The sequence below is a fragment of the Lacerta agilis genome, chromosome 8, assembly GCF_009819535.1.
Source record: "Lacerta agilis isolate rLacAgi1 chromosome 8, rLacAgi1.pri, whole genome shotgun sequence".
Taxonomy (NCBI): Eukaryota; Metazoa; Chordata; class Lepidosauria; order Squamata; family Lacertidae; genus Lacerta; species Lacerta agilis.
In genome coordinates this window covers 23,693,621-23,706,517 of record NC_046319.1, presented here as the reverse complement: position 1 = coordinate 23,706,517, position 12,897 = coordinate 23,693,621, and the positions used below count along the sequence as shown (strand labels likewise).

At 46.6% G+C, this 12,897-nt stretch overlaps 1 protein-coding gene across 1 annotated transcript; it reads right to left on the bottom strand.

The window, feature by feature from the left end:
* Positions 1 to 1,382: 1,382 nt before the first annotated feature.
* On the bottom strand, positions 1,383 to 10,595 carry RPL22 (ribosomal protein L22). The gene is made up of 4 exons (XM_033156559.1): positions 10,498 to 10,595; positions 6,342 to 6,446; positions 3,499 to 3,623; positions 1,383 to 1,600 (listed from the first exon to the last, which is right to left on the bottom strand). The coding sequence occupies exons 1-4, from the start codon at positions 10,558 to 10,560 to the stop codon at positions 1,456 to 1,458; spliced, it is 438 nt and encodes a 145-aa protein (XP_033012450.1). The 5' UTR covers positions 10,561 to 10,595; the 3' UTR covers positions 1,383 to 1,455.
* Positions 10,596 to 12,897: the final 2,302 nt, after the last annotated feature.

The window sequence follows — 12,897 nt, the reverse complement described above, 5'->3', positions numbered from 1 at the left end:
CTGTCTTGTCAGAGTGGTGCATGCTCTGGTTATCTCCCGCTTGGACTACTGCAATGCGCTCTACGTGGGGCTACCTTTGAAGGTGACCCGGAAACTGCAATTAATCCAGAATGCGGCAGCTAGACTGGTGACTGGGAGTGGCCGCCGGGACCACATAACACCGGTCCTGAGAGATCTGCATTGGCTCCCAGTACGTTTCCGAGCACAATTCAAAGTGTTGGTGTTGACCTTTAAAGCCCTAAACGGCCTCGGTCCCGTATACCTGAAGGAGCGTCTCCACCCCCATCATTCAGCCCGGACACTGAGATCCAGCGCCGAGGGCCTTCTGGCGGTTCCCTCACTGCGAGAAGCAAAACTACAGGGAACCAGGCAGAGGGCCTTCTCGGTAGTGGCGCCCGCCCTGTGGAACGCCCTCCCGTCAGAAGTCAAGGGAATAAACAACTACCTGACATTCAGAAAACACCTAAAGGCAGCCCTGTTTAGGGAAGTTTTTAATTTGTGACTCTGTATTGTATTTTGATATTTGTTGGAGGCCGCCCAGAGTGGCTGGGGAGACCCGGCCAGATGGGCGGGGTATAAATAATAAATTATTATTATTATTATTATTATTATAACTACAACTCCCAACATCAACCTTGACCATGCTTCCTGGGGCAGATGGGACTTGGTATAGTAGTTCAGAACCAGAGGTTCCCTGCACCTGCATTGCAGCAGCCCTTTCATCCCACCCAAATACAAGGGAATGAAACTTCCCCTCAGCCCAGTCTCCTAGGCTGGCACCCGCAGGCACGACAACCCTCTCAAACACCAGCAACCAACACCTTCCCAATTTTAACTTGAGGTGCTTTAGCCTGTGGAGAAGATAGTTTGGTTGGGGGGGGGGGTGGAGGGCTTGCCCAACCTTTGGGTGTAGTCGTCTTTTTTCCTGTTTTATTTGTTTTGGATTGGGGTGGGTAGTTGTTTTCCCCCATGGGGAGGGGCAGTGTTTCTGGCATCGCCAGTTTTTTCTTCTACAAAATGGGCCCTTTGCAGCAATCGTGAGTTTGAGATTCTAAGTGGGTTTTGGGGCACATCGGAAATGGGAACATGTGACTGTGGCGCCACTACCCTGGAGAGATTTTGTGAGGTTTTGGCTTCCAGTGCTGCCTTTCTGGCAGTGGCAGAGGTGCCCACAGGTGCCACTTCGCCCCACGCCACAGGTGGGCTGGACCTGCTTGGCCAAAAGAATAAGTTGGGGATCCCTAAGCCTAAGCCCATACCACTATCTCTCCGTAGAGGGCAGCAAAGAGAGGGAAGGACAGGGGAAGCTTTCGGTGCGGACATCTATTCTGGCTGTGTTTACATGGCAGACTGCAATCCAGACAGAACCACACAAGGAGAAATGTTATAACAACTTTCACCGTATTTTATTGAAGGAAAAGTGAATGTACAAAATATTGCCAGATTCCTTTGCATTTAATCTTCTTCTTCCTCCTCCTCTTCATCCTGGTTGATCTGGAAATATCGCAACTCATAGCTCTCCTTGCTGTTGGCGACCACGCGGAGCCAGTCGCGCAAGTTGTTCTTCTTCAGGTATTTCTTGGTGAGGTACTTCAGGTATCTGCGGGAGGAACAAAGAAGCAGGGAAGCGAACTGACTGCGGCCCCCAAATGACGCCACCGGAGTCCGCTGGGTCAGTCGCACGCCCGGTTCTCGAGCGGCTTGAATAATTCAAGCTGAGTCAACGGCAACAGGATCTCAGTCGCCTGATGGGGGATGCAGCAGCTCAGGATCCCCAAAAGGCATGATTTCTGCAAATGTGGGTAAAAATTTGGGCAACCCAAAAAACCCTTAGCTTTCTTGTCATTTTATTTTTTAAGAAATCACGTTTCGAACCCCCTGTTTCTGGGTGTGAAGGTGAGTTGACGACACCGGCTGAAATCTGCAAGGCTTAGAGGAAGGACTCAGTAGGACACCCAGAGGGTAAGGAACTGGTTTCATGGGCTTGCATTCTTCCAATACCCCAAGCCAAGAAAAAAAAATTATTCAAGTTTGTTAAATGAGCATTTTGGCTTCAGTTATACATGGAATGGGAGGGCATGCATCCCCCTAAAAATATTTTTGGACTTTCAACTCCGGTTAGTCCCCACACAAAGCAGCACAACAGAGCCTTTCCAACCCTCCTTCTCACTGTACTCAAATCTTGTTTTAAACTGTCTCTATCCCGCCCACTATGACACCACCTGCTCACTTTACTCAAACTTCCATGTTTTCCTCTCAGTGTTCAGGTTGCAAAGTTTTTAGCTGGGGCAATTAGAATAAGATCCATTATTTGACTACTGATCCAAACCCTCAAAATGTATTTTATAGAATTGACTTTTTACCTTTATTCTTTGTATACCGCATTTTGTTTTGTTTTATTGCTTGGCTGGTGGCTGGTACAAATAAATATTCATTCATTTATTCCTCTCAGTGTTACTCCATCCCTGCTCTACTCAAACCTCCACCATTATTTAAAACCACTTTTGTTCTTCTATCCCACCTGGACTTCACACAAATCCAGGATTGTGTTGCGACACTACAAATCCTCAAATGGGGGCTGCATGATAACATTTTTATTGAAAATGTTTTATATATAGAACTGTTTTTTTGTGTAAGGAGGGTGGTCAAGCCCAGGACAGGCAACTCCTAGTTCCTCCTCCTTACAAAGCACCTATGACCTTTGCTCCACCCACACCCACCTCTGGCTGCACCTATTATTAGCATGTGCCCCCCAGATGGTTCCCTATGAGGGCATGCAGCCCCCAGGCTGAAAAGTTTCCCCAACCCTGGTTTTAGACACAGGGGGATTTGGAATAAGAACCTTGTTTGTTTGATCACCACGGGCGGTCAGTCAGCTATCACAGGTGCAGGACTGAATTTGCCGATGATGCCAAGACTTGCTGTAGCATACGCTGTCCCCCCTTTATAGCTGTGAGGGAGCCAGAAAGGGTCTACTGGTATGCAATATAGAACTGTTTTATATTGTTTTCACACTTTTTTGGTTCAAGGCTTTTTTTAAAAATATATCTGTGTATTTTAATGCTGCGGCTCGCCCAGAGACCTCATGGTAAAGAGTGGGGAAGCAATTAAATAAACCAATAAATAGCCCTCTTCCACTGTTGCACCCCACCAACTGGTAATTCAGAGGCAAGATTTCTCCGAAGATGGATGTTCTAAACAGTCCTTATGAAGAGCAGCCATGAATAGATTTCTCCCCCTCCTCCAAGAATCCCCTTCTAAAGGCATGAAAGCTAGTGGTCAACAACTCATCCGGTGGCAATGAGTTAAATGTATTGTATGAAGCAGCACATAAGCTTCATTTTTCTCATCCTGCACCTGCAGCCAATTGTACAACAGGGGGGCAGCATGGAATCAGAGGGGCAGGGGCAACACCACACCTGAAGTATGTCAAGAGGCAAGGCCTCTTTAAGTCAAAGCCACCCCCACCCCAGTCTTTAACCCCGCATGGCTCCTTACCTCTTGGAAAAAGGGACTTCTGAGGTGACTGTGATTTTGCTTTTGCTTCTCTCGATGGTCACCACACCCCCACCAAGGTTCCCAGCTTTCCCATTCACTTTGATCCGCTCCTGCAGGAACTGCTCCTGAAAAAAAATAAAATACGAATGCCTGTTTAAGAACTGGCACCCCAGTTTAATTTGTTTTCCCCTCTACCCTCCCTGTCCCTTTCCCCTTGCGTGCTGCGTTTTTTAAGGCTGTTAACCTGCAGGAAGGGACTGTCGTGTTTTAAATGATTGTATGCTGGCCACTCTGGGAGCCTGAAAAGTGGATAACAAATGTTCTAAAGAAACAACAAGCACTTGAAGAGTGACTGTTATGAGGCGATGCCTAACCTTTTATTTATTTTCAAGAACATGTCCGTGTTGCCATTGCTCCCTCTAGGGAAACAAAGGTAGTGCAACTGGTCCCCCCCCCAATCCATTTCATCCCTACAACAACCCTGCAAGACAGGCTGAGAGACAGTAACTGACCAAAGATCAGTCTGTGAGCATCATGGCTGTATAGGCAGGGCATTAAACCAAAGTCTCCCTGGTCTTAGTCCAAAATCCTGACCACTACACTAGGTAAAGGTAAAGGACCCCTGACAGTTAAGTCCAGTCGCAGACGAATCTGGGGTTGCAGCGCTCATCTTCCTTTACTGGCCGAGGGAGCTGACGTTTGTCCGTCGTCATGCGGCCAGCATGACTCAGCTGCTTCTGGTGAACCAGAGCAACGCACAGAAACGCCATTTACCGTACCTTCCCGCTGGAGCAGGACCTATTTATCTACTTGCACTTTTTTGGCATGCTTTCAAACTGCTAGGTTGGCAGGAGCTGGGACCAAACAATGGGAGCTAACCCCGTCGCGGGGATTCGAACGGCCAACCTTCTGATTGGCAAGCCCAAGAGGCTCAGTGGTTTAGACCACAACGCCACCCGCATCCCTTGCGACCACAACACTAGCCTTCCCCAAAGCTTGTGTCCTCCAGAGGCTTTGAACTATGGATCCCATCAGCCAGCTGTAGTCCAAAACATCTGGTGGGCACAAGCTTGGGGAAGCCTGTTCTGCTTCAAAACTGGACATGCAAATGTCCTGAAAAAGGAGGTACCACTGCCAATTTCTAAAGGTCTAAAGCCCAACAAAGGTTAATGAGAGACTTCAACGTAATTCTCACAAACGTTGAGAAGAACCATTACCCATAATATTCACCTGTGAACAATGTGAGGCCACCAGCCAATTAAAGGATGCCTAGATCAAGGATGGGGAACCTATGTTCCTCCATCTCTCATCTTTCCTAGCCATCAGTCAGGGATGATGGGCCAACACCACCTGGGGACGGGACACAGGTTCCACATCCTTGTTGTTCTGGAGGGTCATAGTTTAGTGCCAGAGCACAGAAGGTCTAGAGTTCAATCCTAGACGCCTCTCATGGAAATCTCTCAGGCAGCAGGCTTGGCAAACTCTTCTCTCTACCCCAGACTGTGTAGAGTTGCTGCCAGTCAGTGCAGACCAGAGAAAGGGAGCCTGCATCAGGCCCAGCCAGAATTGTCAGGGATGATGGGAATCATTGTTCAGCAACAACTGGAGGGTCACAGGCTCCTCACCTCTGCCTAAGGTGATTCCTTTCCCCCCTTGAGCGATTAATAAATTTACATTTGAATAAATCTGCATGTATAATACAATGGCAGTGCTTTTTTGAGCAAGTGAAAGAAACAAGAAAGGATTTACAATACATAGAAGCCTTTGAAAGAATACACAACCAACAAGGAAAAGGGACAGCCCACTGGGGTGTCCAAACTACTGGCTATATTCTGAGAAGAGTTGTCTGAAGCCCTGGAGTGCTGCTGCCAGTCAGGGTGGAAAGCACTGAGTTGGGTGGCCCAGCAGTCTGACTGAGACAAAGCATTAGTGGAAGCACATACCTAGTCGCTTTGTTCAGAGCTGAATGTATGCACTGCAGCAAAACGGCAGTACCACAAGAAAACAGGCATCAGGCTTCGCCACACAAACTTCAGACACACAGACACACAGAGAGAGAGAGAGAGAGAGAGAGAGAGAGCTCCAAGATATGCCCACTCCAAACCAAGCCGTTCCCAAACAAGCAAGAATAAGGAACTGGTGGCTCTGCTAAGGCCATTGGACAAGTCCCACTGTCACTGACCAATCTGGCCACACTGGCTATGGCTGATGGGAGCTGGAGTCCAACATTCTCTGGAGGGCACCAGGTTCCCCACCCTGAACCAACAACAATAACCTCCTGCAGGATCCAAAACCAGTTGCAACCAAATGTATGCAGCACGAACATAAAAAGAGCTTGCTTGATCAGGCCAGTGGCCCATTAGGTCCAGCCTCCTGTTCTCACCACGGCCACACAGATGCCCCAGTGGGAAAACAGTACGCAAGAGCTGTATAAGACTTTATATATTTTTCTCAGAACTTTGATGACTAATATGACATTAAGAATGTATAATTGACTTGGAGATTATTGTGCGCCGCAAACGTGTTGCATATATTGTCCTCCATGCTAGTTGGAGAGATCAGAGAGAACAGCAGATGCTCCAGTTAGTGTATTTGCAAGCAGCCTTTCGACAGCACAAGGAAGCATATCCTGCCTGTCAAAAACACACTTCGAAACAGAAGCCCTGAACAAGAAGATAGAAGTTCCTCCCATTTCCAAGGATGGCAGCAAAGCAACCAGATCTTCTATTTGCAATCTGTGTAGGAGATGTGTTCAGTTACCCGCCTGGCCTCTCAGGGTAGCAAGTGCAGGCAGTTAATAGGATTCCAGAGGTGGTCAATGCCTCCGAAGGCTGGGAACTTACAAAGTTGGCAGCATCCATGATGCCATCTTCTACTGGATGGGTACAGTCTAGGGTGAACTTCAGAACCTGCTTCTTTTTTTTGCCACCCTTCGTCACCAGCTTCTTCTGCAGGGGAGAGAGAAAGAGAGGTTACTATTGTTAAAGAAATCCTGGCACATGAATCAGAGAGGAAATTTTAAGGGCTCTTGTATTATTTTAATATGCTGAAAACCACTTCAGCTATTTTCCTATACCTGCAGTATACAACTTCCTATAACAAATAAATAAAACTAATGTCTCACAGCCTGCCAAATCTAGGAGGGGGGGGCGGTGAAACAGGCAGCTGTCCTTCCCCAAACCCAGATTTTTCATATTGGCCGGAGTCTAAACTTATCCAAAAGATTCAGGGTAGATCACAGTGACTATACACTAGTCCCTGCCACCCAAAAGGTGAAATTAAAGTACTGAGGAATGCAGGAAAGAGGTAAGAATTTGTTTTTCAGCAGATTCTTGTCCACAAAAGTTTGTCCCACAATAAATTCAGTAAGACTCTTTTGTTGTTTTTGCAGCTACAGACTAACACAGTTACCCCTCTAGTTAACAGCTTTAGATGCCTTACAGGAGATGACAATAAACATGTTTTCTTTCCCTATTGGTGCCTGATGCTCACTGCAAAAGCAGAGATCCTCTTCTCAATATCAGGTGAGCCCCACATAGAGAAGAAATTTCACGACATCACGTGTTTACCCAAGCCCCTTTGTTTTTCACCCAACACTCTGATTTCGTCTCAGGCCTGTCAAATCTTCGTGTTGGCTCCTTGCCACTTCTCTCAGCCAATCTAGATGTTCCTCGTCCTTAAAGGCAGGGCTCTACAACCAGCTGCACCTCCTCTCAAATTTCTCCCAATCTTTCTTGCTCTCCCCAACCCAAATCTTCTGCCGCTACAATGCCCTTCGTGGTGACTATTCTGCTTCTGAAGCTGAAAACCATGTTCTCCAAGATTGTCAAGCTGCCCCAGGGCCATCTTTTCTTTACTTCTAGTAGGTTGGTTTTTATTGCTTTATCTGCTGCTATCCCATGCTTTAATTCTTCCTAACTCTAGCTGACTGGAAGCCTCCTGAGGAGAGTCCAGAAGGGGAGTGATGTTGCTCACTCGGCTTAGAGGAGATCAAGCTAATCCACCTCACAGAATTCTGGACGAGAAGTTTGTCATTCGCCCTCAGCCATGACAGCAAAGAACCGAAGTGAGAGGCGGCATGTTGACTTATCGAGCACTGGGGACAAACACAGTGGGTGGCTATTTCCCCTTAATCCAAGCTGGCCTAGCTATCTGCTGCAAGCTAGCAGGACCACAAGCAGATGATGCTAACTTCCCCCTTATCTGGTTGTCTACAGAGAGCCAGAAGTGATTCCAGGCAATCAAGCTTTGTAGAAAGCTGACACCTTTTCCAGATTTTGCTAGAAAAGAATGTCAAAACACAAACACACCATTAATACACTGAATAATATAAATGAACTTGGGGTTGTAATCAATGCTGGTCCTACTCAGACCAGACCCACTGAAATTAAGAGATATTACTAATGCAGGTCCACTTTATAAAGTCATAGCTTCCCCCAAAGAATCCTGGGAACTTAAGGCTGCTGAGAGTTATTAGGAGACACCCCTACTCTCCTTACGGACCTACAATTCATAGTTACCTGGGAAGAGGGACTGTTATATCACTCTGGAAATTATAGCTCTGTGACAGGCCTTGGGAGGAGGGCCGCCTAACAACTCTTCACATCCTTAATCAACTACAGTTCCCATGGTTCGTTGAGGGAAGCCAGGGCTGCATAAAGTGGTATGAGACAGCTGTAAATGTATAGCAGGCAGAGCCTAGGACATAATTGGATGCAACCACTAACACTGCTATGTCTGTGAACAAACCTAACCATTTTGGTGGGCTATAAGCAACTAAGCAGTGATCTAGCCCTAGATAGCTGGACAGTCAGGTCTTCCCTAGTGCTCCAGCAACTTAGCTGAGTAGCCTAAAGGCAAAAAAAAGACAATGTAGTATGTGCACATGCTAAACTTATATACTATAGATCACATCTGGCACAAACTCTGCCATGGTTTGGGGCTTCCCCTGGGCTTGATCCAGAAGCTGCAGTTAGTGTAGAATGCTGCAGCACAATTGCTGAGAGGTGTGACTTTGTCCACATAGAACAGCTGTGCTCAGAGATTTGCAAGTTCAAAGAGTTACTGTACGCATATACGGTCATACCTTGGAAGTCAAACAGAACCTGTTCCAGAAGTTCACTTGACTTCCAAAACGTTCGAAAACCAAATCGTGGCTTCTGACTGGCTGCAGGAAGCTCCTGCAGCCAATCAGAAGCCGCAGAAGTTCCGCCGGATGTTTGGCTTCCAAAAATAGTTCGCAAACTGGAACAGTCATTTCCTGGTTTGCGGCGTTCAGAAGCTAAAACGTTCAAGAACTAAGCTGTTCGAAAACCAAAGTACAACTGTAAAGCCCTTGACAACTTCGGAACCAGTTTACCTGCAAGAACTCCTTGCCCCATATGTGTCTGCTTGACCACTTCAACCTGTAGAACTGGCACTGTTACAGCTACCCCATTACCTGTTCTGCATTTGTAAGAAATCAATTTTGTTATGTGGCAGCACCTGCAGTTTGGAACTCCCTGCCTACTGCCATTGGGCAGGCACCTTCACTGTACTCTTTTCAGTATCTGCTAAAAATATTTTTTCTTTAGCCAAGCTTACCCTGATATCTAGAATGTTGGTGTTTTAGTTTGTTTTTAGTTTATTGCTGATTTGAATGTTTCAAATTATTGTTTTTAATAGTTTTTACCAATAATGTTATTGTTTTATTCTTCTTATAAACAACTTTGAGATTTTCTACAATGAAAAGTGTCTAAATCTTAGGAAATAAATAAATAATTCGTGGCAGAAAATATAGTGTACCTTTAGTCTGACCCCCCTGTGAGTCAATTTCCTGAGGAGTTGATGTGAAAATATGAAGGTATACTATCTTTTCATATTGTTTCATTAGATTTACTGTTTCAGCTTTAAATTTTGATTTGGTGTGATTGTTTTTTTTGTTTTCTTACTGACTGCTTTGACTGTTCCGATAGAATAATAATAGTAATAATAGTAATAATAATAAACACAGCAACCTGAGAGACAGAGCTTAAAATAGCTCTTATCGTAAGAATCAGAATGAAGGACAAAGCTATAGCTTAACTATTGTGGCTAGGATTATACAGATCACCGGACGTCTGTGGTAGATCACCGGCAGATCAGTGGCTCCCCCCAAAGAAGCTAAAAAACTTTGGCTCCCCCCCAAAAAAGCTCAACATCTTTGCCCTGCACCTCTAAAATGACCTGAACCACCAAAAACAGGGTTTTCCTTCCTAAAAAAAAGCTCAATGTTGCTTTCCTCCTCCCTAAAGAAGCTCAAGAACTTTTACGTGAACCCCCCAAAACAGGGCTTTCCTTCCTAAAAAAAAAGCTCAACAACTTTGACCTGAACCCCCCCAAAAGGGGGTAGATCACTGCCAGTTTTTAAACTCTGTGAGTAGTTCGCAGTCTCTTGGAAGTTGGCCACCCCTGATATTGGCCAACGTTAGTGGGGACACTGCAAGTTGGTTTGGCCCCCATCTCACAGGCAGATTTTTCAATTTCATACCCAACAAAGTGGTGGCCCATACAAGTTGGAAACCGGACACTGGTGAATCCTGGGCTGGGGACAATCAGAGCTGCAGAACATGTGTGTGAACCCTTTGGCCTGATCCAACCCTTTGGCCTGATCCAACAGCTCTTATGGGTAGGCCTCGCTTGCAGCGCTCTTCTTCTGGAGCCAGATCCCGAGGGCTGCAGCTCAGCTGCTCCCTGCACATGCTCGGGGGGGGGACATGGGGAGCCCACCCCGGAAAGGAAAACGGGTGCGGGTCCAGGGAAGTCAGAAATGTGCTTCATGGGGTGGGAGGAGCCGCTGAGGCCTACCTTGCAGGGAGGAAGGGGCAAGGGGAACCCCTCCCCGGGCCAGGTAGACTCCCTCCCCTCCCTGCTCCTTATGACGTCACCCCTAAAAGCCCCCTCCGCTTCCTTAATACGTCACGACCCTCACCCCACCACCCTGGGCCTCCCTTTCTAGGCCCGACTCGGCCGGAGACTCACCGCAGGCGCCATGGCGAGCGCAACGAGGGGGAAAAGAGAGAAAAGGAAGGCAGCCGCGCGCATGCGCCTACTTCGGCGCCGTCCTTCCGCCCACTTCCGCCCTTGCGTCAGGCGGCGTGCGCTTGCGCACTCGCCGCATAGGCGGGGCGGGGAAAGGGAAAAAAGACAGGGTATAACCATAGAGACGAGCGGGTCCCGTCCTCTTAACGCCGCTGCTGGCGGAGCATGCTGGGAGGTGTGCCGCTAAAAGCAGCATGGCGGGGAGGGACTGAGCAATACCTGTGGCCCGCTTCCCATGCTCCTTCTCCTCCTCTCTTCCCGGGGGCTGATGGGAGTTGTAATTCCAGACGCTGCTCGGAGCTGCCTGAGGGGATTGAGAGGAGGTTGAGGGGGAAATGTCATAAATAAATACCGTATGAAATACATAAAGAGACAAACGAAGTATTCCACTAATTCAAAGAAAGAAGGAAAGGAAAGAAACTTTATTAGTCTCGTTATTCATTAAATAAAGTAAATAAATAAATAAAGTTTTCAAATATGTAAAAAAGAATGTTCTGAATGTTAATGTATTAAAAAAATTAAAAAATGCTTCAGATAACGTAAATAGAGCTGCCTCTCTGTTCCTTTATGAGAGCCAGTCATGCATATGCACTGATGTTCTCTGTATATTAACAGATACTGTGTAATAAACAAAAATCTGCTCTTATTCCTTTATTGGGTAGGCTACACAAGAGCCCTTGTAAAATCCTTTGCAGGTTCTCCATCGGTAGGAGAATATAACTGAGGCCAACCAGAGAAGATTGAGAAGCAAAGTCTTTATTAAAGCTGTTGCAACAGGGTGTTTTTCCCACACACCGGAGAGCAGGGAAAAGACCTAGAACAAAGGAGCGCCTCCCCTTATATAGAAATTTGAAATTGCCCACACTGCCGTTCAAGACCACTCTTTCAACAGAAATCTGAGAAGTTTGTTTTTCTCCTGCCTGCCAATTTATATGATAAAGTCTTATCTGGTTGCCTTTCCTGGGTAGCCAGGCCATTCCTTTGAGATGGTTATTACTTAATTTCTGAGACAATGGGAAGGTTCCCTCACCTTGCAGAGAAACATATGGTAAACATTTGGTCAGTTTTGAGAGTCAAAATGGTGTCAGGAGTCAAAATGGTGAGAGGCCTGTCTTCCTGTGCTGCTTCAGACATGTGGCCTTGTTTTGCTTGGCACACTTATGAACAATTATACATATATATGTTGTTGTTGTTCAGTCGTTTAGTCGTGTCCGAGTCTTCGTGACCCAATGGACCCGAGCACACCAGGCACTCCTGTCTTCCACTGCCTCCCGCAGTTTCGTCAGACTCATGTTAGTAGCTTCGAGAACACTGTCCAACCATCTTGTCCTCTGTCGTCCCCTTCTCCTTGTGCCCTCCATCTTTCCCAACATCAGGGTCTTTTCCAGGGAGTCTTCTCTTCTCATGAGGTGGCCAAAGTACTGGAGCCTCAACTTCAGGATCTGTCCTTCCAGTGAGCACTCAGGGCTGATTTCTTTGAGAATGGATAGGTTTGATCTTCTTGCAGTCCAGGGGACTCTCAAGAGTCTCCTCCAGCACCATAATTCAAAAGCATCAATTCTTCGGCGATCGGCCTTCTTGATGGTCCAGCTCTCACTTCCGTACATTACTACTGGGAAAACCATACGGACCTTTGTCGGCAAGGTGATGTCTTTGCTTTTTAAGATGCTGTCTAGGTTTGTCATTGCTTTTCTCCCAAGAAGCAGGCGTCTTCTAATTTCGTGACTGCTGTCACCATCTGCAGTGATCATGGAACCCAAGAAAGTGAACTTGATATTCTTACAACAACTGTATATCCTTCCCAATGTATTCCTCCCACCTTCAAAACTGTTTACTTATATTGGTGAAATTGTTTGCAAGAAAAGTGTGCGTATTCAGCAGAAACTGATACAAAAATTGTGTATATCGGGAGAAACCAATGCTGACGGGTTTTCCCAAGGACTTTTGGGGGGGTGGGGTTGAAAATTGATGTGGAAATGTCGCAAATGGATATGTGTAGATTGTCATGGACTGAAGACTGGGAAAAATAAACATCTATTGTAAGCCTTCGCCAACCTGGTGCCTTCCAGACGTTGTACTACAACTCCCATCAGCACCAGTGGCGCTGATGGGAGTTTTAGTTCAGCATCTGGAGGGCACCTGCTTGGAGAAGGTTGATCTACCCATAACCAGTGACTGTGCATATTGTCTACCTGTCTTACTCCTTTGAAATGGCAATTCAACTTGCTAATCCTCGTGGCCTCTGAAACACGGGGTGGGGGGGTGGGGGGAGTTTGCTTTGTTTCCATCACATGGGCACTTGATCTGACCTTGAATGAACCTTGACAGCAGCGGCGAATG